Source organism: Capra hircus, chromosome 14, assembly GCF_001704415.2.
Source record: "Capra hircus breed San Clemente chromosome 14, ASM170441v1, whole genome shotgun sequence".
NCBI classification, from domain to species: Eukaryota; Metazoa; Chordata; class Mammalia; order Artiodactyla; family Bovidae; genus Capra; species Capra hircus.
The window spans coordinates 51,603,182-51,630,696 of NC_030821.1; the positions used below are offsets into that span (position 1 = coordinate 51,603,182).

The window sequence follows — 27,515 nt, forward strand, 5'->3', positions numbered from 1 at the left end:
CTCCACCCACAACCCCACCCCCCTGCCTCACCCTCACGACAGGCATGTGAAAACAGCATCCATGACATGGGCTCCAATGGACAGCAGACAAGAAGCATGACTTCCCCCGCAGCCTCAGAGAAGCGTTACAAGGACATATGGCAAAAAAGTCCCAAACCTGAACTCTCAGAATAGAAACTGAACTCTTCAGACAATTATTCAGATCCACAATTATTCAGGATATTCCAATTATGCACAGACTTTTCTCTCTCTCCCCATTGCCCCACTGAGCCCATGACCGATAACTTCCTCCCCCTGTTGTTCATTACAAATGACAGGAGGAGGAGTTATGCCCTTGAGCTGATGAAGATACTCAGAACATTCTAGAATACACAAGTTATGACTGACTATTAAGACACTGGGGTAGGTGCCACTCACACACAGTTATAGGCATGACAGGGACCCACGGGGAGCCTACTGCCATCGCTGAGTAGACAGCTAATGAGGCAGAAAGGAGCTATGAGGGGAACTTCCAGGAGAGTCAGTGTCAACCCGGGAAAAGTCAGCGAGCCAGAAATAGCTGAGCCCTTTCAGCTCCAGTCACCCTGGATCACTTCTGAGCTACAGGCACAGGGACCTGGGTCTCCGGTCCAGCAGAGTCATTTACTCAAAAGTACGTGGGGTTTAAATCTTTAAATATGATTCATGAAGCTGATAATATTCAAAAGATTACGAAAGGAGTAAGACGGTTAGTCCCTAAACCTAAGAGTCATCAAGAAAAGGCTTGACTATGAGACAACATACCAAAAATAATATACTGTCTGTTGGCTTTATGACTTTTCTTTAGTTCTAATTTGTTATAGCCAGTAGATGAACATTGGCCCTCTGGCTCCTTATTTGGTCAGATCTCACTTGGCTGAAATGTCCCCATGTGACTGCGCCTGGGCTCCCCTCTCTTAGGAGAGACACTGTGGACTCTGAGGGTGCAAAGAGAACCAGAAGTCACCTGGTCTACCTGCCCACCAAAGCAGTTACCTGCCCACCTGGGCTCCTCTCTGGTGAGGCAGATGATATGCTGCTACTGAACTGATGGAAACCTGCATAGTCCTGTATGAGGCCTTTGCTGGTCATCTATCTAAGAGCCGACTATTCACAGCATTCTGGACACCTTTGGAAAATGGCCTCCTCTAATGGCTGTTCTGCCTGAAGAATCCCATGGACAGAGGAGCCTGGTGGGCTACAGTCCATGGGGTCACAAAGAATCAGACAGGACTGAGTGACTAACACTTTCAATGGCTATTATGGAGGGTCCACTCCCACTGGATTACTGAATAATTGCCCAATGAGTCTCGTTCTGAGTCAGGATCCCCTTCCATGCAGGATTAGATGACGGAGTGATTCTCTTCAGGAAGGGGCTGTGAGGCCACGAGTAGTGCTTGGGAACTTGGGTCTTTTTAGATTGGCAGAGCCTCAGAATTGGGGGAGAAATTCATCTCTGGGCCTACAGAAGAAAAACATTATTGAAGAGCTACATGAGATGTTAGTCAAGGGAAAAGAAAAGATTTCCTACCCATTAAAGTAAAAATCAAGCATTGAATCTGACGCCAGATGTAGTGAAGTATAAGAAAAGCCAAAAGTGCTAGGCAGATTCCTAACTCCTGTGAGAAAACAAGAAGAAAGCTTCACTGATATTATCACAAATAATATTTTCATCTTCATTCAGATGGATTTTTCATTTTCATTTCAATTGTGCTCCTATTTTGGGTTATTACTGTTTTTCTGCCTGACTCAACGTCCACCAAGTATATAAGGAATCCCCAAAACTTTCTAGAAATAAACTTCCCATCCGTCTTTTAGAAAACTTTCTACTCCTTTTACAACCTAAAACAACCTTCAAAGATTTCCTCACACCAAACATATCTTTTTGTCATTTTTCATTTGTGAAAATAAATACATGGCACAAAAGCAATCCATCTTTGAATTTTCCAAAAATCATTTCCATTTATTACCTCATGGAAATCGAGGTTCACTTGAGCAGATAGTTAAGACAGTAAGAATTTTATGATTTTTGAAAAAATGCTGTTTGTTGTTGAAATCACCTGATGACCCAGGAGCACGGAACTCGAGCATATTTTTTTCCGCCAGCCCCTGTCTGGGCAATACCCACACGTCATTTAAGAATACTCATGGGTATGAAGTAACCATGAACATTCTTCTTTGTGAAGAAATTGTAGAAGATTTCTTCTATGGAATCTTCTTTGAGCCATGCAAACATCTAGCCCAGTGTTAGGAAGAAGAAATGAACTTCAAACTTGCATTTTGATAAGAAAAAAAAAGTATTAAATGACCCCTTAAAAAATTCCAAAGGAGGAAAGTCTGTACTTTTCTGCTCCCAGCAGCACATGCATAGGAAGCACCGGTTTAATAAAGCCAAAACTATCTTTGTCCAGCCTTCACCAGCACTCTCCCAAAACCAAAACCCAAGAGTCAGAGGTTATTTTCCAGAGCCGACATAGAACTTGACTCAAACGTGCCTGCTAGGTGTTGGGAACGACACAGAAGCAAGTGATTAGTCTTTGGAAGCTCAGAGAGGACGCAGAAAAGGCCAAACAAGGGCCAGTGGCCAGTGCAGAGGAGGACCAGGGACGCCAGGCAATCACTGCAGACAAGCAGCTTTCACCTGCATGCCTAGGGGCCAGGCCCGCTTGCACTCCCGCCCCTGGGCAACCAGGTGTGAAGTCTCCACGCATGGGCAGAGTAAAGTCAAATTGGTGTCTCTTTCACTTCATATCAGGCTTAGAAAACAAGCCAACTTGGGGTAGATGAGTCGTTCCCCTTATCCCCCAGGCCCCAGGTTCTGTCCGCCCCTTCAGAAGCCCTTCCTCCTTGCTGCCATCCCAGCAGGACCAGGCGGCGCAGGGAGCATTCAGACCCCAGACCATTCATTGACACTAACCTGAGAAGTAGCTGCAGGTGAGCTAGCATCCTTACCACTCACTGCTGCCCTCTCCCTGGCTGCGGCTTCCGCCCCTTCAGCCTTCCGCGCATGCGCATCCTCGGAACCTGAAGGCCCTACGCGCCCGAGACTTCCGCTCCCTGGGGCGGAAGGTGGGTTGGCGGTGGATTTCCGGGTCTGGCCTTTATACCAACTAGGGTAAAGCAAGGGGTCCGCAGTGTCCGTTGCTGCTGGGACTGGAGTTTCAGACTCTGTGGTCTGCTGGGAGCCAGTGGGCACCACCTCCCCCTTCACAGGATGGATAAATTAAAAGCAAAAAAAGAGAAAAGCAGTGGATTTTAGTTCCCTTCAGGTTTGCAAAGGGATAGCTCTCTGTGTGTGGGCCCGATCTAGTGCGTGCTTCAGCTCAGCCCACCCTCCACAAGGGCTCAGGGCAAGGAATGCAGCCAGTATTCTTGTCTCAGCATCTATTTGTGCCCCCTCGTCTTTCCTGGGCTTGTCTCACTAGACTGTGGCCTTGGTCAGGTAGATAGCAGAAGCCTAGAACAAAGTTTGCTTATAAAATAGCAGATAATGGAAGAAAGGGAAAGCTATTGACCAGAATTAATTTTGTATATTATACGTGGGTCCCCCAAAACCTCTTTTCTCAACCCCCAAATTGAAATCTAATTGATCAAACCCAACTGTCATTTAATTATCATACCCATTTCGATTTCAGTGCAATTGGTACACCCAGAATTTCAAGATTCCAGGAATTAGAGTCTTTTAGCTTAGTTTCCTATGGAGACAGAGCATAAGATTTAATTCCATCTCTGAGTTCCCTCTTTGCAGTTTTGTTTCTATTGATAATTCCAATCCAGGTTGAAACCAGGACTTTTTTTTTTTTTTGATAAGTCTTCATTGCTCACAAACTCAATGGGTTGGGACTGTCAAAGGTGTCATGAAGTCAGTACAGAGGCTTGAGAACCAAACAGTGACATCTTAGAAAACATAAAGTCAGCCACAGGACAGCCACAGACAGTGTCTGGGATGAGCTAATTTCATAAGAAATTTTTAAAGACAATTCTGTCAACACACCATCTCATCAAATGACAGAGACATAGGAAACCTCAGCTTCCTTTATTTGCCCATTGACCAAAAGCTATAGTTCGGTTTCAGGGTAAGCAACAGGGACATAAACTAGCATGGTTTCTCTATTTAGTTTCTTTATTACCTACAGAAAATTGAAAATTCTGAAAATATAACCATTTTAATCTCTCAACCTATACACTTTATCTATACTGAGTCAATGCCATGCTCTCAGCTCTCTATGAATTCACATGTTAACACACACATACACAATTGCTATAGATTGCCTCAGATTTAAGGGTGGGAAAATTATGTGAAACTGATCTTTCCAACCAGTTATAACCACAAAGACCCTGCTTAACGCCCTAGAAGACTTTCTCCCTGACACTGTGATGGCCCTAAAATCTCATGTCCTCCATATACAAATGCCTGGCATAAGCATTTCCTTTACTTGAGGTAGAATAAATTGTTTGAGCTGCTCAGCAAGGAGGCACACCTGCGTGTCCTGCAAGAGGGAACTCAGAACTGAGTTACCTGTGTCACCGGGGCTTCCACAGCAGGTAGCAGGGCTGGAGGGGGGTCCGGAGAGGAAACTGGGGGTGCCTCAGGGGCAGCCTGGAGCTCCAAGGTCGGTGGAGAGGGCTCCAAGCCTTTCTCTGTACTTTCATCTCCCCCTGACGACTCAGTCTGGACGTCTTCCGCCTCTTCCACTTCTACTCCCTCTTCGTCACCTTCTCCCTCTTCTTCCTCTTCTTCCTCTTCATCCTCTGATAAGGTAATGCGTTTTCATATTGTTATAATTACCATTGCGGCCATGAAAAACACGACTGGCCAATATCTGTAGCTCAGATTAAGGTCAGGGCTACGGAAATCCTCTCCATCAGACACTCGACAGCAGCAGGGGGCTTGCACTTCCAGTTAAATGTGGACATGATGCTGTGCAAGTGGTCCCAGTCATCACCACCCTGCTTGCTCCCCTCCCCAGTACAAAGTGTGGTCCTCTCGACCACCGTGCACCATCCGCCTGACCCCCAGAGCCTGTTCCCATATCTATCATGTTCTGTCACATCTGCCAGTTCCTGGAGGGCTGGGACTGTCACTTACTTTTTCTATCAAATTAAATGGAAAAGCACATCTCTTCCTTATGTTAGAAGACACACAAACCCCTGGTCCTATTTAACGTCTCACCTCCTTTGTTCAGTGAAGGATGATTTTTGCCACAGTTAACGCCGTGACTCTTTGTCACCCACTGATCTGTTTTTTTTTTTGTGTGTGTGTGTGTGTGTGTGGAGGGGGTGTGCTGTCTTCAATGTGGTTTATTTAAAATTAATTTTTATTGGAGTATAGCTGCTTTATACTGTTGTATTAGTTTCTGCTGTACAGCAAAGTGAATCAGCCATAAGTATACATCTATCCCCTCTTGTTTGGATTTCCTTCCCATTCAGGTCACCACAGAGTGCTGAGTTGAGTTCCCTGCATACAGTAGGTTCTCAGCTACCTATCTTATACATAGTATCAGTACTATAACCCAATGATTTTAATATTTCCTCAGGCAATATTAATGATAGACAATATTAAGTAATTTTTAAAGAAGATCCATCCTGAAGATTTACTTCTAAAGTTATGTCTGTGGACACTGATATAAATCCATGGCATTACGGTGGTCTAGCCAAGGAGTAACTGAGCTTCTCTTTTCAACTATCTCATCCGGATCAATTTCCAAGAATGGGATTTCTGGGCCAGATGAGAGGGATGTGTTTATAACTCATTGAGTTCATCTGATCACATAGCCTCAGTTTTATTTCCAGGTGTGACTTACTCTATGACTCACTCTATGACTCACTCACTAGTGAAAGTGCTAATGGTACAGTATCTAAATCCAAGTGTCTTCCATGTTTTATTTTTATCTCATCCTTAACCTTACAGCTGATGACACTTTACATCATTATCATAATGGCTAACACGTTGTGTACAGTTGAAGTTGAGATGTTGGCATCACCATCAATTATTAAATATTTGATGACTCAGAGTTAATGCCCTATAACCAAATGATAACAAGCACTGTGATAGGCAAAGCTAAATAAACAACATCCACAAACTGTTTGATTCTGTCAAGAAATAGAGCTTCATGTTGGATTATGATCCTTGTGAAATTGTCAACATCCATTCTGGAGATGATCCTGAATCCCCCTTTCCTCACACTAAAACCTTCTGCCACTTTCACACACCTGCAGTTTTGGGCAAATGGTCACAAGAATAACACACCTCTGTAAAAATCAATTTCACGTATTATTTTTTCTTCTCTGTTGAGGTTGACTGTGAAGTGGTTCATGTTCTCATAATCGTGTTCTATTTTCTCCATCTGAAATGCCTTCGATGCTTCAGAAATTCTGCAAAAAGACAAGTTCCCACTTTCTGTTACTGTGTAAAGTTTGATGGCATTGGGTAAAAATGAAAGATATACCTTTTTTCACAAAATGAAAATTACTTACTTTTGTAACAGGGTTTTGGCATTCTGTGGAAGCAAACAAAAGACAAGCCTACTTAAATTGTTTTCATCAAAGATGTGTTGAGATTTAATTCTTTCCTTTGCTGTCTCTTAAACATCTCATAGCTTAGATTTTAAGTGCTGTAAATAACCACTGTTTTCTATACCAGATCCCTCTTATATTTAAGCAATGCCATGGTCCCTTAAATATATGCTTGTGAAATAGTTTAAACAGATGGAGAGATAAGCACATATATTTTAGTTGAGAAGATAGATCTAAGTGAGATGTACAAAAAATATTGAAAATTCAATGACAGTCCTTCTTCAGCACCCACCGTCTTGGTTTGTTTCCTCTGGGGCCAGAGAGATACTTACTTGCAGAAACACTGCCATTTCTGGCTCATCCATGAACTGTATCCCCGATTCAACCAACTTTGACACGTTCTCCAAATGGTCAGAATATTTTTTGATGAGAGCACGGACATGTTCCAGCTTCTCCTCTTGAGTTCGGGTGATGACTTGGGTCATTTCATTCTTCCTCTCCTCCAAGATGCCATACAGGTAATCAAACTTCTCACAGAGTTCCTGTTTCTGTTTTCTGCAGCAGTCCTGTTAGTTGGGTTAGCTAATGTTAGTGTTCAAAGAGTGGAAAAATTACATGCGCATTTCAGGAGAAAAGAAACTTTACTTATGTAGGATTTTTTTTTCTTTCCCCTTAGGCTATCCTTTTGGTATACATACCTACTGTGTTCATGTGTCGAAAATCCCATTTTTATCATACTTGCTGCTTAAGACTCTCCCCAGTCAATCAAATTGGCTAAGTGGATGGATGATTTCGTTTTCTTTTTGATGAGTCATGCAGCTTGCAGGATCTGAGTTCCTTGACCAGGGACTGGACCCAGGGTAGGGCAGTGAAAATGCTGAATCCTAACCACTAGACTGCCAGGAAACCCCCTGGATTCTTTTTCAATCTTGTGTTTTATAAGTGGAGAATTTCATAGACATGGTTTTAAGTGTGGACAGGACTGAGTTTAAGTGTTGTAGTGGTGGTGGTTTATATAATAGTTTTATATCTTGCTTTGGAATGAGTTTAAGTATGGTAGTGGTGGTGGATTAGTTGCTCAGTCGTGTCCAACTCTTTGTGACCCCATGGACTGTAGTCCACGGGCTTCTCTGCCCATAGGATTCTCCAGGTAAGAATATTGGAGTGGGTTGCCATGCTCTCCCAACCCAGAGATCAAACCCATGTCTCCTGCATTATAGGCCGATTCTTTACCACTAAGCTACCTGAAAATCCCAGTCAGGTGGGATTCTCTTAGTCAAATAAGTGACTAAGTATTCTCTTAGCCAGATAAAAATTAGATAGCTTATGTCAGCTATCTAACATTGAGTGGTTTAAATGGAACAACTACTTTATTCCTATGTTATATTATTTCTGTTAATATCCTGCTCTGTTTAAAAAATTAAATAATTTTATTTATTTATTTTTGGCCGTGCTGGGTCGTCGTTGCTGTGCAGGCTTTTCTGCAGTTGTGGCAAGCAGGGGCCACTCTCTAGTTGCAGTGCATGGGTTTCTCATCGTGGTGGCTTCTCTAGTTGTGGCTCCCGGGCTCTAGCTGCACGGGCTCAGTAGCTGTGGCTCATGGACTTAGTTGCTCCACAGCATGTGGAATCTTCCTGGACTAGGGATCGACCCGTGTCTCCTGCATTGACAAGTGGATTCTTTACCACTGAGACCCTGGGGAAGCCCTTTAGCCTGCTTTTTAAAAATGATTTGTGTTATATTGACCCTTAATAAAATTACTGTAATTTTAACAGCAACTATCATTTGCTTATACTTTACAGTATCCAAAATGCTACCCCATGCACAGTGTGTACTCCTTTATTATTATATGACTATATATGGTATAAAGCACTCATAATATTGCCTAGCATACAGTAGGCACTATGTCAATGTTTGTGAAATTTAGATTCCATTTTCTTTAATTTGAGTCATTCAGTTGTAGAATTTTGAAGCTATGTGGACTATCAGAAGTGAGTGCATGTGTGCTAAGTCGCTTCAGTTGTATCCAACCCTATGGACTGCAGGCTGCCAGGCTCCTCTGTCCATGGGGTTCTCCAGGCAAGGATACTGGAGTGAGTTGCCATGCCCTTCTCCAGGGGAATCTTCCTGACCCAGGGATCAAACCACATCTCATGTCTACCTGCATTAGTGGGTGGGTTCTTTACCACTAGCACCACCTGGGGAGCCCAGACTCTCAGAAGTAACCTGCTCCAAACCAGTCATTTCACTCATGTGGAAACTGAAACCTAGCCGAGTTAAGTCACTTTCTCAAGTCATTTGCCATTTAGCATTGGTGCCTCACATATAGCCAAGGTTTCTGAACTCTTGGGTCCTTGCTACTCCAACCAAGTAGCTGTGATTTGCTTTAATTGGAAAAAAATTTATGTGAAACACTTATGAACTAAATATATGCCTCTTCACAAAGCTACCATGCTGAAAGCTGAAAGTAGGCTTTTACAGGCAAGAAACTGCAAATTGTTTCAGAAGCATATTCATTATAATTCTTTTAACAAGATTTCCTAAGTGCTTACTATGTATCAGGCATTGTAAGATCAAAAAACTTGTCATTCTTTCCCAGTGTTCAGGTGGATGGGAGGAAAATTATTGTATTTTCTACTTTCTAAGAGGAAAACCTCACTTCTGTTTTTTTTTTTGTCTTTTTCCTCTTGTTGAATGTGCCTTTATATAATTCTATGTAAAATATGTAAGAGTTAGACAACTCTGTTTCTGAAATGGGAAAAACACATGCTTATTTTTTGGAATTATGAAAATGGTACTTACAAAGTTTCAGAAATTCACTTAAGATGTTCAGGTTAACCTAATGTCATATTCAAATGAGAAATAGGTATACTCCATGAAGTTGAAATTCTATTTTTTACACATACTCTGAGGTAGAAGAAACACGTGAGATATTAGCATGGTCAAGCCTCCATCTTTCTGGGCTATGAGACTTTCAAGGTGCTGTGAAAGTCAGTGAACACCAAACACTTCAGTTTATCAACTTGCCCCCTGAAGCAATTAGGGAACAGGTGTATATGCTATGGAAAAACAAACAAACAAACAAAAAACCACTCTCAGAGGCCACCTTGCTACTGATAGTGATTACTCTGATGTCATATTCACTGTGCCTTTGTAAATGTGGACCTGGAACGCTTTCAGCAGAGTCTTTCTAGCAACCTAAAAATGGAATGGAAAACATGTGAACCTCTGCATTATCAAAATGTTGGCAGACAGCACACTTTAAAGGACAGCTGTTACATGCAAAAGCACGATAGCAACCATGTTTATCTCTTCTGCACACAAAATAAATGTCCCCACCTCAGAGATTTCTCCTTGTTTTTGTCATAGCTTTTCATTTATTTGAGGAAAAAGACATGTATCTTTAAGCCCAGTTCCAGTCTGGGTACCTCCCCCACTTTTCTGTGTGCTAACTGAATCAAGACATATACTTTCCGAACCTTCAAGATTACTTTTACAAATATTTTGGACTTCCCTGGTGGCTCAGATGGTGAAGAATCTGCCTGCAATGTGGGGGACCCAGGTTCGATCCCTGGGTCAGGAAGATGCCCTGGAGAAAGCAATGGCTACCTACTCCAGTATTTTGGCCTGAAGAATTCTATGGACAGAGGAGCCTGGCAGAGGAGTCCATGGAGTTGCATAAAGTCTGGCACAACTGGGCAACTAACACTTTCACTTTTTCAAATATGATGCCTGTGGTTCCTATGAGTATAGTGTAGTGTGGTGTGGTGTGGTGTGTGTGTGTGCGTGCACGTACGCACGCCCACACACATGTGTTTCTGCATGAATGTGTTTAACAATTGAAGTAACTTCCATCATAAATACACTAGGTGTTGGCCTCCAAGCATATTCTGATGCAAAGCCTCTGACTGCAACTTGATCTTCCTCCTGGTTCTGCCAGAGACAGTAACATTTATATTTATTTATATAGAAGAACAAATTAAAGATATCTGTAATACCTTAATTAAAGTAAAAATTCATCCCAGGACTTCCTTGGTGGTCCAGTGGTTAAGACTCTGTGCTTCCACTGCTTTGGGCACAGGTTTGATCCCTGGTCTGAGAACTAAGATCTCACATGCAATGTGGGGCAGCCACCAAAAAAAAAAAAAAAAAAAGAAAAAAAATCCATCCCATCTCTAGAGAGAAGTCAGTATTGGTAAAATATACCAAAAAGGGGTGAGGATATAAAGGGAATACTATTTTGCTCACATGGAAACGGTAAAATGATAGGTAGACTATTTCTCACCAATGCCATAACATCTAGATGAAAAGAAAAAAAAAATCAAATCATTTGGTTGCTTCTTTAGAAGCAAGTAGGTAACCTACAATATTTATCTTAAAAACATTGTTTAGATGTTGCCTTTATAGAAATGTTAAAATTGACAGGCTCTAATTTTTAGCCATTCTTATATTTTAGTGGAAATAAGAAAAAATAAGATGTGTGAATGCAAAGGGGTGCTTTTCCATGGGAAAAAAAAATCAACAATAGGTGATCATGTACTAACGAGTAGGTAGATAGCCTGTCAATCAAAGCAGCATTATTAGGTTTTACCATTAACTTTTCATTCAGTCAGTTCAGTTCAGCCGCTCAGTTGTGTCTGACTCTGCAGCCCATGGACTGCATGCCAGGCCTCCCTGTCCATCACCAACTCCTGGAGTTTACTCAAACTCATGTCCATCGAGTCAGCGATGCCATCCAACTATTTCATCCTTTGTCGTCTCTTTCTCCCCTTGCTTTCAATCTTTCCTAGCATCAGGGTCTTTTCCAGTGAGTCAGTTCTTCGCATCAGGTGGCCAAAGTATTGAAGTTTCAGCTTTAGCATCAGTCCTTCCAATGAATATTCAGGACTGATTTCCTTTAGGATGGACTTGCAGTCCAAGGGACTCTCAAGAGTCTTCTCCAACACCACCGTTCAAAAGCATCAATTCTTTGGCACTCAGCTTTCTTTATAGTCCACCTCTCACATCCATACATGACTACTGGAAAATTTACTGAAGATTTACTGAGCCCAGCCCCGCCCATCAGAACAAGACCCAGTTTCCCCCTCAGTCAGTCTCTCCCACCAGGAAGCTTCCATAAACCTCTTATCCTTATTCATCAGAGGGCAGACAGACTGAAAACCATAATCACAGAAAACTAACCAATATGATCACATGGACCACAGCCTTATTGAACTCAATGAAACTATGAGCCATGCCGTGTAGGGCCACCCAAGACAAATGGGTCATGGTGGAGAGTTCTGACAAAACGTGGTCCACTGGAGAAGGGAATGGCAAACGACTTCAGTATTCTTGCCTTGAGAGCCCTGTGAACAGTATGAAAAGGCAAAATGATAGGATACTGAAAGAGGAACTCCCCAGGTGGGTAGGTGCCCAGTATGTTACTGGGAAACAGTGGAGAAATAACTCCAGAAAGAATGAAGAGACAGAGCCAAAGCAAAAACAACACTCAGCTGTGGATGTGACTGGTGATGGAAGTAAACTCCGATGCTGTAAAGAGTGATATTGCATAGGAACCTCGAATGTTAGGTCCATGAATCAAGGCAAACTGGAAGTGGTCAAACGAGATGGCAAGAGTGAACACTGACATTTTAGGAATCAGCGAACTAAAATGGACTGGAATGGGTGAATTTAACTCAGATGACCATTATATCTGCTACTGTGGGCAAGAATCCCGTAGAAGAAATGGAGTAGCCATCATGGTCAACAAAAGAGTCAGAAATGCAGTACTTCGATGCAGTCTCAAAAATGACAGAATGATCTCTGTTCATTTCCAAGGCAAACCATTAAATATCACAGTAATCCAAGTCTATGCCCCAACCAGTAAAGCTGAAGAAGCTGAAGTTGAACAGTTCTATGAAGACCTACAAGACCTTCTAGAACTAACACCAAATAAAGATGTCCTTTTCATCATAGGGGACTGGAATGCAAAAGTAGGAAGTCAAGAAACACCTGGAGTAACAGGCAAATTTGGCCTTGGAGTACAGAATGAAGCAGGGCAAAGGCTAATAGCGTTTTGCCATGAGAACGCACTGGTCATAGCAAACACCCTCTTCCAACAACACAAGAGAAGGCACTACACATGGACATCACCAGATGGTCAACACCGAAATCAGATTGATTATATTCTTCGCAGCCAAAGATGGAGAAGCTCTATACACTCAGCAAAAACAAGACTGGGAGCTGACTGTAGCTCAGATCATGAACCCCTAATTGCCAAATTCAGACTTAAATTGAAGAAAGTAGGGAAAACCACTAGACCATTCAAGTATGACCTAAATCAAATCCCTTACAATTATACAGTGGAAGTGAGAAATAGATTCAAGGGATTAGATCTGATAGACAGAATGCCTAAAGAACTATGGATGGAGGTTCGTGACATTGTACAGGAGGTAGGGATCAAGACCATCCCCAAGAAAGGCAAATGAAAAAAGGCAAAATGGCTGTCTGAGGCGGCCTTACAAACTTTCCATTGGCTCACCCTTTCCTCTGGCATTTATTCCTCTCTGAAAACAATCTTATTTGTTTGTCTTACTGTCTAAACTCCTCCTCTGGAATAAACCCTCCTTGAGTACAGGAACATTTTTTCTGTTTATCTCGTCACTATTTCAAAGCATTGTCTGTCAGAATATGGTATATAATGTACATGTGAGGACCATGGTCTGAACAACTGGATGAGTGAAATATGACTTGTATTTAGGAATCCTCAGCCCTCACTCACAAGTTTCTATCAATACTGTGTTCTCTTCCAAAGGCATGTATTTAAGTGGATGCTCAAAACCTCGTCTTCATTCAACACTCAAAAAAAAAAAAAACAGCAAAAAATAGCTAGGAAAAAAAATAGCTAGGCAATTTCAGGGACAACATTTAACTCAGGATTTGGTTTTTTAATCTGTACAATAGGAGATGGGCTTAGATGATTGCTAAGGTCCCTTCTGACTCTGCAGTTCCAAAGGCTCTACAACTTTAGGTAAACGTGGAGATATTTGGAGTCTTCAGACTGTGAAGTGCCTCTTTATACATAGAACACTGTTTTCCACGTGGGGCAAGTTTTAGAATGATCATCAACAGCACTGAAATGTGAATTATACATTCTAGCCCAGTGACGTCAGTCCCAGCTTGGGACCGTGCCATGGCCGTGACAGGAGAGCCTAAGACGATTGTGTCTACCGCTCTTGCCATGTAGGGCACATGACTCTGTGACCAAAATAGAGCTGAAGATAAGCTCTGAGCCCTCCACTTGTCACTGAGCAACTGTGACTCGACCCGGCCCATTCATATCTCCACCACATTCCTCAACTTTCCAGACACCTTTGTTCAAAACAGTGGCTCTGGGTCTGGAAGGGTCCACCGAGCCTTGTTTGACAGAGTACCTCCAAATTACCTTCATTAAGCCAAACAGAGTTTCATTCCTTCTCCCCTCAACACCTGCCCCAAATCAGACAGTAGGTTAATCATGCTCAAGAGAAACTATATTAAAGTAGGATGATTCTCCTGAAGAATTCAAGGCCAACCCCTCATTGGTAAAGCCCAATTCTGGTCATGAACACATGAGAGAAGCCCCATGAATGCAGACTATAGGATGATAACCCTGGTCTCTGACAGGCTTCCCTAGAAGAGGGGCAGACAAATTAGAAAACCACCACCCCTCGAGGGACATAGACTGGTGTTTGGCCTCTCCTCCACCAGCTCAGCACCTCTGTGCAGCAGAAGAAATCTGTTCAGTGGCCAGGGGTCTCAGGACTCCTAAACTTAGGCTCTTTCCCACCACATGGTGTTGCCACCCACTTCATGTCAGAAGAATAACTATGCTATAACTTAAGGTGTTCCTGGCATTAGAGGTTTCCTGGGCTAGTCCAGATCATTTAGAAGATCCTTGAGAAACCCTCCAAAGGCTGAGGGTCAGGTGTACCAGCCCTGACTTGAGCCCCTTGAGTCACTGAAACCACAAGACCAGCTCAAGGCCAGCCAAACAGCTGTTTGACTCACTCTAGTCTGCTGTGGAGAGTTGGCACCTTTCCTGGAAGGGGCCCAGCCTCCCTCTGTCACCAATATTTCAAGTTATCACAAAGCCCCAAAGCACAGAGCTAATATCTACTTCCATTCATTTCAGTTTTTCCCACTGCAGGGAGTTGCTTCACCCTGCCATCATAATTGGTCAAGATCTTGAAGCCTTATTCTGCTGCTGCTGCTGCTGCTAAGTCGCTTCAGTCGTGTCTGACTCTGTGCGACCCCATAGATGGCAGCCTACCAGGCTCCCCTGTCCCTGGGATTCTCCAGGCAAGAGTACTGGAGTGGGGTGCCATTGCCTTCTCCAGAAGCCTTAGTCTAACACCATTTAAAAGATGCTTCTGTAGCTCAAATGATTATTAGCATCATTAGGTGAAGTGTGCTCTTTCCAAGCGGAGTGTGAGAACAATACAAGGTAACACTTTGGGAGCCCCCAGCATGTGCTTCTTATCCCACTTAGTGATCACAGCAACACTGTAAAGAGTTTATTAACCCTCCTGTACCACTGAGGCAGGTGAAGGACTGGAAGTAGAAGTAACTTGCCCAAGGTTATAGCATTAAGTGGCACAGTTAAAATTCAAACCTCTGAAATATGTTCTTCAAGCATCTGTTAGGCTGCTTTAAAAATTCTGGCCTGCTAATTAAAATTATTGTTATTATATTCATTACTTCATATTTGTAACTGCATGGACAGTGTCTCAAAGCTGTTCAGGTAAACCACTGTTTTGGAGGGACTTCTCTGGCAGTCCTGTGGATAAGACTCTGTACTTCCAATGAAGTGGACGTGGGTTCAGTCCCTGGTCAGGAAACTAAGATCCCACATGCTTGTGTGGTGCGGCCAAAAAAAGAAAAAAAAAATCACTGTTTTGGAAATATAATGGATTTGTTGTCATTGCAAAATCATTGGAGGATTTTATTAAAGGTGATAGTTTTCAGAAACTGGAAAAGCTCAAGATCAAATATTTTTAGCTGTTACCCCTAGATGGGCATCCACACAGAACAAGATTATTTCTAGCCTTGCTGCCTGGGGAGGGCTAGTGCGAGTAGCCTGTTCTTTTGGTTTTCTGGTGACCTTTCAGTAGTCATGTATGGATGTGACAGTTGGACCATAAAGAAGGCCAAGTGCTGAAGAATTGATGCTTTCAAATTGTGGTGCTGGAGAAGTCTCTTGAGAGTCCCTTGGACAGCAAGGAGATCAAACCTGTCAATCCTAAATGAAATCAACCCTGAATATTCATTTGAAGGACTGATGCTGCAGCTGAAGCTCCAATACTATGGCCACCTGATGCGAAGAGCTGACTTATTAAAAAAGACCCTGATGCTGGGAAAGATTGAGGCTAAGAGGAGAAGGGCACGACAGAGGACAAGATGGTTGGATGGCATCATCAAATCAATGGACATGAGTTTCAGCAAACTCTGGGATATGGTGAAGGACAGGGAAGCCTGGTGTGTTGCAGTCCATGGGGTTGAAAAGAGTCAGACACAACTGAGCACCAAAGAACAACAGGATAGGTGCCTTTTGTAAAGACAAGGGGGAAGGAACATTTTCCCGGAATGAGGAATGAAAGTCAAGCGCATGTTTCTGGAAGCAGAGAGCTCCTGAGGCAGTACAATTCTCCACCCCCACCAGCAGCCCCCTCCCCTGTCCCAGTCTGTTCCAGAAGAGCTCCAGGTTGAAGAGGTAAATACAGCTTAAGATCATGCTGGGCTTGTCTAGAACAGCCTGGAAGGCCCTCCAACAACCTGCCATCACGAGCTCTGAGAATGTCTCAGAGCCAGGAGGACTAAGAAGACCACAGTTCCTCCATCTACCTTCAGCCCACAGCAAAAAGGGAACGCCACTCCCCACAATGCAGTTCAGACTGCCCTTCATGACTGTGATCCATCTCAAAGCCACTCCCGTCGCCACTCAAGCTCACATCAGTGGCACACATGATTTGTAAAGCAAGAATCCCGAGTGGGTCTGACTCTAAGCTCAGCATCTCAGGGGCTGGTCCTAGGCCGGGTGCTTGCCCAGCCTAACCCTGCAAGACATTACATGATTAGGGACAAAATTAGACATCACAAGGAACAGGCTACACTCAAAGGGCAGGTGTCGGGGCCCCACAGGGAGAGGGCGTGTAATTAGGGAAGGATGGTGCCCACCCCTAGGGCTGCTCTAGTTCCCATCTCTGTGGAGCTCTTCATCAATCAGAAAAGAGAATGCTTCAACAACAGCACCCCACCCTTTGGCTGGGAGCCATGCATGGCTTCTCAGAAGATGTTTCCAGGCAGGTGGTGAATGGAACCAGAAAGGAAAACAACCAAGCCAGGAAGGACAGGAAAAAGAGACACTCTGGGACCCTGGCCCTGGTACAGAATTCACCTGCATCGCAGGGGAGACCCTCGTGTGCTTTACTATGCAACCCACTCCAGTATCCTTGCCTGGAGAACGCCATGGACAGAGGAGCCTGGCAGGCTACAGTCCATGGGGGCACAAAGAGTCGGACATGACTGAGTGGCTTAACACACACACATACCAATTTGCAGTCTTCATGATTTACAAATCATTTTGAAGTCTGGAGGGGGACGATGACACACGTTCCTCCAGGGAACTGTGAAAATACTTGTAAAAGGGTGTCTATTCACCCAGTGTTTTTATTAGGAATAAGAGGGGTGATAATGCTGACCTTCACTGCCAGAAATTTCATCCTGATATTGACACTAACTCCTTCCTGCAGGCAGAGCTCCAAACCTGTTCCTTCTCATCTTGTTCTCAATGAAAGAAAACCAGTGGCTTCCTTTTGTGCCACTGACCAGCCTCCAGGAGGAAAATCTGCTGTCAAGTCTCTCCTCATCCTCAGTGTCCTTTGACGCTGTCTGAATAGAGCTAAGACCTTTGAACTTGCTCAACGGCAGTGTGTCACCCAGGGCTTTTCTTGTTTTTGTTTTTCCAGCCTCAACATGTAGACAGAAAGCCCATTCCCCTGATGGAGGTCTCTGATGAAGGTCTGAGTAGAGATGGGTATAAAGATGAACTCACTGCCCACAAGCAACACACTCCTATTTATACACTCAAGACTCAGGGTGGTACCATACCAAGTGCTGATTCATGGCCTAATGATAAAGTCGTACTTGGCCTTTTCTGTGAATAAGGAAAAAGGAAAAAAAAAAGTTTGTCCATTTTAGAATCTCTTTGAGCTCTTCACCAAGAGGAAACTTTCCTTCTATAAACCAGTTCCAAATCCATCATGAGTCTTTTCAGGAATATGAGTATGGAGAAAAGAGGGTACTGACTTCATTGATGTGTAAATCTAAAATGAGATGATGTCCTGAAGTTATCTAGGAACAAGCCTTTATCTTTTGCTATAATTCACCTTTCAAGCAATAAAATGGTCAGATTAGGGTATTTATCAGGCACTCTCCATATGCCAGGCACTGTGCTAAGCATTATGCTTATGCTTATTTAACTTTTCATGGTTAAACTCTATAAAATGGATACTTAGTTCTATTTTCCCAGGAGAAAACTGAAGGCATGAATGTACATGTGAATGGATCTTAAAGCATAATGTTTAGTTTTAAAAAAATTAAGCAGAATGAGAAGTACAACACAATACCATTTATAAAATTAAAAGACATGCAGATAACAATACACATTTTGTAAGAATACAGGTAAATGGAACATTGGGCTTCACTCGTGGCTCAGCAGTAAAGAATCTGTCTGCCAATGCAGGAGATGCAGGTTCAGTACCTGGGTCAGGAAGATTCCCTGGAGAAGGAAATGGCAACCCCCTCTAGCACTCTTGCCTGCGAAATCCCTTGGACAGAGAAGCCCAGTGGGCTATAGTCAATGGGGTTGCAAACATCGGATACGACTTAGAGACTGAACAACAACACCATGCAGCTCAAATCTGCACACGACTTTTCTTAAGTACCAAACAGCATTTCTTAAGACCATTTGGATTCCCACAAAAATCTTTTGCTTTAACAACACTCATTGTCATTACTTGGAAAATGATTTTTTATTTTAAATTTGGCCATGCCATGTGGCATGTGAGATCTTAGTGCTTGGACAGGGATTGAACTCAGAACCCCTGCGTTGGAAGTTCAGAGTCTTAACCACTGGACTACCAGGGAAGTCCCCAAATTGATATTTCTTGTAGCTAACCCTTTAAAATGGGGTTTCCCAAGAAACACCACCACATGTAACCACCACCTTGATAAATGTGGTAAAATCTGCCTTGTTCTCTTCCTGTGCCAGGAGGTGAATATTTTAGAGACACATCAGGAAGGAGGTTGGGCTGCCCAGGTGGCTCTAGTGATAAAGAACCCACCTGCAATGCAGGAGACATAAGAGATGTGGGTTCAATCCATGGGTCAGGAAGATCCCATGGAAGAGAGCAAGGCAACCACTGCCTAGAAAATCCCATGGACAAAGGAGCCTAGTGAGCTATGGTCATAGGGTCACAAAGAGTTGAACATGACTGAAGCAACTTAGCATGCACACATGCAGAAGGGAGGTCATTCTATAAGGGAAGATTGAAATGTTGGAGCAGGGATTTCTACGGTTATGTCAAGGGAACCACAAAACCCCAAGAGCTTACGCGTGGCTTACCTTCCCTTGAAGCCACTTGACTCACCTCAATCGTCTTACAGGTGCTCTCCAGCTGGCTGATCACTCCCTGGACCCGATCGTTGCTTCCCACTAGGACAGCAATGCCATCACTGAGCTCGGACTAATGGAGAAAAAAGAGGGATTCAAGATTTTAGGGGCTTTCTAGTCCTCCACTGATTATGGGTTCATCTTAGTACTACTGTTCTCATGAGTTCTCAATTTAGGGTCCACAGAACCCCCTAATGAGGAACACTGAGGCTGGGAGGTCTAAGAATCTCCTAATCTTATAAATAAAATCCTGGAAGGATGGGTGTATAAATGCATTTGTCTGGGAAGAAGCTTCACAGTTTTCATCAAATTCTTAATGAAGACGGTGACCCTGCCAAAAAACATTAAGAACACTGAATTATAGGCCATAGACAGCGAATAGCACATTCAAGCTAAATAATTCTAAGAACTGTTTATAAATTGAATGGAGACCAATATGTGACATCAAGGGGTCCAACATGAATTATTCGGACCTTTAATTATTTGAATTATATAGTGCAGCTCAGGATCAGTTTTTTTTTTTAAGATTTACATATTTATTTTTGGCTATGCTGGGTCTTTGTTGCTGCATGCAGGCTTCCTCTAGTTGCCACGAGTGCAGGCTACTCTTTGTTGTGGGGCACAGGCTTCTCATTGCAGTGGCTTCTCTTGTTGCAGAGCGTGAGTAGTTGTGGCACATGGGCTTAGTAGCTCCACAACATGTGGGATCTTCCCCAACAGGGATCGAACCCATGTCTCCTGCACTGGCAGGTGGATTCTTAACCACTGGACCACCAGGAAGCCTTCAGGATTAGTTTTACTAGGGAAATATTTCATTTATTCACCAAATACCTGTGATGCACCCTTCTCTGTACTAAATGCAAACAAATACTCGTATACTAGACTCAGTCATTATAGATTTGAAACTAACATTGCACTGTTTCTAGGGGAAAACTTTTTTTTTAGCTTAAAATTCCCCTCAGGCTCTTTTGACCTGAAGCGATTCCACTGTTCATACTTAGGGAATGAATGGGACTCGGGAAACCTACATGCTTGGTCCAACTCTGCCTTTTAGCTTCTCTGTGATGTTGGGCAACTCTGTAATCAGTTTGGACCCTACTTGTCTCATACATAAAGTGAGAAGACTGGACCAGAACAGTGTTTGTAAAACATTTAAAGCTGCAGAACCCTTTTTCCAAATGGGAGCTAATATATAATCCCAGTGGATCAAATAATGCTGCTCTGATCAAATAATGCAGGATGGAAGTCCTGTCAGCCTGCTTCTGTCCATCCTTCGTGGTCTCAGGGCTCTGAGGGGAATGGTGTGACCCAGGTACCATTCAGTTCTAATAGGCTGTGACTTTGGGGAGGGGCAGGTAAAAGGAAAAGGCAGGTAAGTCATAAGTGGATAGAACAAAAAATAACTGTATAGCTATTTTGCTAAATCCTGCTGCTTTAGCAGTTAGTACTCACTGGTTGTAACTGGAGTTGCCCAAAGGTTTGACTTCCAGATTTGATTCCTGTTCTATATTTGGTCAGTAAAACACTAACTGTGGAATCTGTGATTCTTAGAGGAAGAAGCTGAGATGTGGAGCTGCTCAGATCCTAGATGCTGAGACTCGGCCACAGCTCTCTGAGCCCACAACCCCTCGTTCATTTGCATCAAATGGGTAAGTTCCTACCTGCCTGTGCGCTGTAGGCTGGCAGGTTAGCGATAAGCTGGGACACCCCATATTTGCTCATAATGAGGGGGTGATGCTGAGGCCCTGGAGTGGGGGGTGCATGTGTCAGACCCAAAGGAGGCCTTCTGGGCTGACCTAGGGGGACAGTTTAACCCAGGCATGAGGACTAGCCTAAGGAAACATTTAACAAAATGCCAGTCATTGTAACTCCACGAGATAGGAGTGGGAGAGAAGAGGCCTTGAGGAGGGCCAAAGGAATCTTTGGTTGATGAACAAAGAAAAATATTCTGAGACTGGAGCAAGAAGTTATGCTTTTATTTCCTATGGGCTTAACCTCAGTGTTTGAGCAGCTTGAGCTGGGACTGGGCCCCATAATAGTATTCATCTTAAACCCATAATGGTGGAAAAATAGCGACCTTTCCCCTCCACACCCCTTCCTGACCCTCTGCACCCTTCCCTCTCCCACCTTCCCCACCACTCTCCTGGGCATGCAGCAGTCCTTCCGGCTCTGCCAACGCCCTCCTCTCCCCTGCAGCCTCAGGGCCCTATGGTCCTGCCTGCGGGCATCTCTCCTTCAAAAACACTTGGAAGGGGCATTGGAGGAGGGGCAGGAGGGCGTGTTACCTTCTGCCTCTGGAACACGTGAGTGAGGGGAGCCACCTGGCAGTCCTTGTGCGCCCCAAAGACCTTGCACAGAGAGCAGGTGGGCACTTCGCAGTTGAGACAGTAGATGTTGATGCGCTCGTCTTCATGCTCCTCACACATGGGCTGGTCGGACTTCTTTTCTGGTCTGGGAGGAGGAAGGTGGATGAATCAGCTCAGGTTGCAGCATAGCTGAGCGTGGTTGGTTGAACCTCCCTCCCCACCCCCAATGCCTGTACCCCCAGAAACCCTACACCAGTGACTACCAGGGCCCCTCTCACGTGCTCAGAGCCCTCCAAATTTCCTACGGGTTTAGCAGCAGCGTCTTGACTAATTAACCAACTTAACCAGCCTGGGGGTGAGGACATGGAAACTCGGACTTGTAGCTTTTGCCAGTTTCTGTGGTGTGAGGGCTCCCCCATGGCTGATTTCAAGATTTAAAAACCAGCTAGTGCAACTCCTGCAAGTTGAACACTGGATTCTTAGGTGCCGCTTTAGCACCAAATTCATGAGTCTCTCAAAAGACATTTTACAAATCCGGGTAAAGAAGAGGAGGCAGCTGAAAACGAAATCTTAAGTGTGCACTAGCTCTGAGGCCCATCTCCCCACCCTTGTGGCCTCTGGCCCCTGCAGAAGAAATGAGAGGTCTAGGCTGGGGAAGCCCAGATCTCTGATCATTCACCTCTGTGCTGGTTGGAAGTAGTTGTATGTAAGAGGGGAAAGTCAGGGAGTGCTTTGTTAATTTGTTCGGGTCCCCTCCTACCATTAGCCTTGAAAAGTAAATTTATTTAACCTCCTGAGGACTCAGCAGTGGTTAAGAGTAGGTAGTCTGTGCTCAGTGGATGTGAACAATTATACTGAATACTTGAGGCAAAAAGGAAAATGCAAAATGCTGTTCTGGGATGTGGTGGTAAACTGGAAGTGCGAATTTCACATATAATTCCCAAATTTCAGTTTTCCCAATAGGTCAGCACCAACCAAAACTTTTCAGAGCTGCCTAGGTAATAATGGGGCACTGGGTTTGTATGTGCTAGTCAGACGATGGCCAAGCTATGAAGAGGCAGAGAAGGGCAGTGACAAGTCATTGGTGCTTAAGGATAAACTGTTGGCTGCAGAATCACCTGGAGGAGCCCAGGTTCACACAGCCGTATGCTCTCCTGACCATCAGGGAGGCTTAGGTGTTACATCAAGATCAAAACTGTGTCATCTATGGTATTTTAGGCTCCCTCTGGAGACCATGGTGGGGGGTCCAGCCTACTGGAAGTAGAGCCTATGAAATCTGGAATTTGGATATGACCTATCCAAAGCCTGAGGCTGTTAACAGTTTTCACAAGTGTTTGAAAAATTTAAATACAAGTTCAAAAGCTTTCCTCATTTTCCCTAACACATGATTATTTAGAAGCATCTCAAATTTGGGACTGAATTTTTACCTTATTGAAGTATACTTGATTTACAATATTGTGTTAGTTTCAGGCATGTACAGCAGAGTGATTCAGTTTTATATGTATGTTTCCCAGATTATTTTCCATTATAGCTTATTACAAGATGCTGAATATATTCCCTGTGGTTTCAGTAAGTGCTTGTTGCCGATCTAGTTTTTGTATAGCAGGTTGTATCTGTTCCTCTCATACTCCTGATTTACTCCTCTCCCTTTCCTTGCCCCTCTGGTAACCATTAGTTTGTTTTCTGTGTCTGGTGTGAGTCTCCTTCTGGTTTGTAAAGATGTAGTTTGTATGTAGATTCATTTATATTATTTTTTTAGACACCACATTTGTGATAACATAAAATATCTTGCTTTGTCTGACTTACTTCACTAAGTATAGTATTTTCTATGTCCATCCATGTTGCTGTAGATGGCAACACTGCATTCTTTTTTATGACCGAGTACTGTCCCATTATAGGGCTTCTCAGGTGGCTCAGTGGTAAAGAGTTAGCCTGCAACGCAGGAGACATGGGTTAATCCCTTCATTGGGAAGATACGCTGGAGAAGGGAATGACAACCTGTTCCAATATTCTTGTCTGGGAAATCCCATGGACAGAGGAGTCTGGCAGGCTATAGTCCGTGGGGTCACAAAAGAGTTGAATATAACTTAAGCGACTGAGCACGTATGCACTATCCCATTACATATATTATTGTCTGTTTCCTCCAATGGGATGTGAGCTCCAAGAGGGCAGAGGTCATGGGTTGTCTTCTTTTGCTGGGTTCCCAGTGCCAAAAACAGTGCCTTGCATAGAGTTGGCACTCAGTAAATATTTGCTGGATGTATGAGTGAGAGGTGGAAGGGAATTTGCCAGTATTCCCCACGCTCTAAAGTAAAACGGCTTCTCTAGAGAAGGCATGTGAACAATGGGGAGAGCTCGGTCACTTGACTCTCCTTACTGACCAAGGAAGAGACCAGACAACATCTTGAAGACTCCATTTCTAAATGACAAAGGTGGGACTTCCCTGGTGGTTCAGTGGCTAAGACTCTGTGCTCCCAATGTAAGGAGCCCAAGTTCAATCCCTGGTCAGGGAACTAGATCCCACATGTCTCAACTAAGAGCCTCCATGCTGCAACTAAAGATCCTGAGTGCCACAACTCACACTTGTTGCAGCCAAATAAATAAATATCTTAAGAGTAGATGCCAAAGGCCTCCAGGGGTTAGCTAGAGACTAGGAGTGGTGATTTGGTCTTTGCATCGTCAAAGGCCTCACCACCTCTAAAACCTTCCCTCCTGCGTCTCTCCACCTCGGAATAAATGTCAGCGAGAGTCTGGAGCACATTTCCTGGGAGATGGTACTGCTGATGCCCTTTCCCCAAGACATTCCCCAAAAGTGGCTTTTGTCCCATGTGCTATTCTGAAGTCAGCAGCTCTCATCAGAGACAGTGTTGTAGAGATCAGACATTTGCAGTGTGTGCAATACTGAAAATGTGGAAACAGCCACAGGCTCTTCATGTAGTTGTTGATCGTGATGACTTTTTCATTATGCAATGCAGACCAAGGACTGCCTGCAATATTCCTTATTAGGCCTTTCTTGTTCAGTGTGGCTACACAGCCTGAGGGGCATCCCCCACTTACACCTGGGTGTGGAAGGAAAACATTCAGACACCTCACAACATGTAACAGACTTGGGACAAACATGGTGCATAGAATAAAGATATAAAGGCAACTTCATGAGGCGAGCGTGGCCAAGCTCTTAGCTGTGGTTTGGGACTCAGAGCCAAATGCCGGCTGTGGCCCCCCTACTGTTCCATGCAAACTGGTCTCTGGGAGTCTGTAGCCTGCTCCCTCTGCTCTCTGGGGCTTCTGGGACCATCCTGGAGTTTCCTGAAGGATGGGCATCTGGTGCTGACATTTCAGGCATCACCTTTAGAGTCAAGCTGATCTCAAAGCTTAATTAATCCCAGTTCAGTTTCACCATGTGGTGGCTTTGGGGCCTTAGGCAAGTTCCTTCAACTCTTTCAGGCTCAGCCTTTCCTCATATCTGAAAATTGGACTAGGGCTGTTCTAATTAAATAAGCCAGGATAACATAGGCCTTTACTTATTTACATTTCCTGCTGAAATCCCACTAAAATGAGAGTAAGGGAATAAAAAGGTAGGAATCAGTAAAAACAAAAAAATGAGCAAGGTGACAGCAAAGAAGAGATGGCAGGCAAATGCTGGAAACTGTGAACAACTGACAAAGAGAAGTCACCTGCTTGAACTGCATCTTGGTTCTGCCGATAGCCTTCTTCAGAGAAGCAAGCAGGAAGCAACCTGCCTCAGTTTTACAGGTTTCCCTGTAAAGGCCCTGGGACTGGCGCCCGGAAGGTGAGAGAGTGGGGAGGGCTGAAAGGGGGACTTTTTGCATACTTTAGGGGATTACTTAAGGATGTGCTCCACAAAAACAATAGAGTAAACCAATAAAGGAGATGACAAAGGATCTAGGAAACAAGGGGTTCATCCCAGGGGAAAGGAAATGTTCCATAGAAAGTGAGGCCCAACCACGAAAGGGTTTAGCTCTCATTGTCTCCAGTGAAGTCAGTAAGTAATGTCTAAAACTGAAAAATCCAGGGAGAGGAGCTACTAGTAGTGGGCACAGGGCTCTAGGTGATAAACAGCAAAAGAAAAACTGAAAGAATTAAACATGGCTGACTCTGGGAGGTGAGGCTTAGCAGCCAAGAGACCTGGTAGGGCCAGGAATGCTGCTCTCTTTAGAAGCCTTGTAGTGCTACTGGAATGTTTAAAATTATGTATATGCACAGAATTGCTTAGAGTTGTCCTTGCTGTTGTTTAGTCGCTAAGTTGTGTCCAACTCTTTTGTAATCCCATGGACTGTAGCGCACCAGGCTTCTCTGTCCACGGGATTCTCCAGGCAAGAATACTGGAGTGGGTTGTCATTTCCTTCTCCAGGGGATCTTCCCGACCCAGAGATCAAACCTATGTCTCCTGTGCAGGAGGCATCTCTGGCATTGCAGGCAGATTCTTTACCACTAAGCCACCAGGATAAAATATTTAAAAATTTTAATAAGGTGATAATAATAATCACTACAACCTTAGGAAGCATCACTATGAACAAAGCTAGAGGAGGTGATAGAATTCCAGCTGAGCTATTTCACATCCTAAAAGATGATGCTGTTAAAGTGCTGCACTCAATGTGCCAGCAAATTTAGAAAACTCAGTGGCCTCAGGACTGGAAAAGGTTCATTCCAATCCCAAAGAAAGACAGTGCCAAAGAATTTCATCCCAATGTCAATAAATGTTCAAACTACTGCACTGCTGCTGCTGCTGCTAAGTCGCTTCAGTCGTATCTGACTCTGTGCGACCCCATAGATGGCAGCCCACCAGGCTCCGCCGTCCCTGGGATTCTCCAGGCAAGAACACTGGAGTGGGCTGCCATTTCCTTCTCCAATACATGAAAGTGAAAAGTGAAAGTGAAGTCCCTCAGTCGTGTCCGACTCTTTGCGACCCCATGGACAGCAGCCCACCAGGCTCCTCCGTCCATGGGATTTTCCAGGCAAGAGTACTGGAGTGGGGTGCCATTGCCTTCTCCTAACTACTGCACAATTGCACTCAATTCACATACTAGCAAAGTAATGCTCAAAATTCTCCAAGCTAGGCTTCAACAGTACAAGAACCGTGAACTCCCAGATATTCAAGCTGGATATAGAAGAGGCAGAGGAATGATAGATCAAATTGCCAGCATTTGTCGGATCATCAAAAAAAAGCAAGAGAATTCCAGAAAATTATCTACTTCTGCTTTATTGACTGTGCTAAAGCCTTTCACTATGTGGATCACAACAAACTGCGGAAACCTCTTCAAGAGATGGAAACACAAGACCACCTTACCTGCCATCTGTGAAACCTGTATGCAGATCAAGAAGCAACAATTAGAACCAGACATGGAAAAATGGACTGGTTCAAAATTGAGAAAGGAGTACATCAAGGCTGTATATTGTCACCCTGCTTATTTCACTTATATTCAGAGTACACTATGAGAAATGCTGGGCTTGAAGAAGCACAAGCTGGAATCAAAATTGCCGGGAGAAATATCAATAACTTCAGATATGCAGATGACACCACCCTTATGGCAGAAAGTGAAGAAGAACTAAAGAGCCTCTTGATGAAAGTGAAAGAGGAGAGTGAAAAGTTGGCTTAAAACTCAACATTCAAAAAACTAAGATCATGGCATCTGGTCCCATCACTTCATGGCAAATGATGGGCAAACAGTAGAAACAGTGAGAGACTTTATTTTCTTGGGCTCCAAAATCACTACAGATGGTAATGACTACAGCCATGAAATTAAAAGACGCTTGCTCCTTGGAAGAAAAGCTATAACCAACCTAGACAGCATATTAAAAAGCAGAGACATGATTTTGCCATCAAAGGTCTGTATAGCCAAAGCTATGATTTTTGTAGTAGTCATGTATGGATATGAGAGTTGGACCATAAAGAATGCTGAGTGCTGAAGCATGGATGCTTTTGAACTGTGGTGCTGGAGAAGACTCTTGAGAGTCTCTTGGAT

At 43.8% G+C, this 27,515-nt stretch overlaps 1 protein-coding gene across 5 annotated transcripts in view; it reads right to left on the reverse strand.

The window, feature by feature from the left end:
- TRIM55 (tripartite motif containing 55) overlaps window positions 1-27,515 on the reverse strand; it is a 58,540-nt gene that overhangs the window by 15,720 nt on the left and 15,305 nt on the right. For 2 of the 5 annotated variants that reach the window (XM_005689025.3, XM_013969216.2), the window contains 7 exons: window positions 21,511-21,676; window positions 19,203-19,298; window positions 6,867-7,100; window positions 6,496-6,518; window positions 6,269-6,393; window positions 4,538-4,770; window positions 2,936-3,223 (listed from right to left, as the gene is read on the reverse strand). In XM_005689025.3, the coding sequence (XP_005689082.1) occupies window positions 2,936-3,223; window positions 4,538-4,770; window positions 6,269-6,393; window positions 6,496-6,518; window positions 6,867-7,100; window positions 19,203-19,298; window positions 21,511-21,676 (1,165 nt within the window). Of the gene's footprint in view, window positions 1-27; window positions 1,481-1,549; window positions 1,638-2,935; window positions 3,224-4,537; window positions 4,771-6,268; window positions 6,394-6,495; window positions 6,519-6,866; window positions 7,101-19,202; window positions 19,299-21,510; window positions 21,677-27,515 lie in introns of those variants that run through there. The other 3 variants (XM_013969218.2, XM_013969219.2, XM_013969220.2) reach the window with 3 other exon arrangements.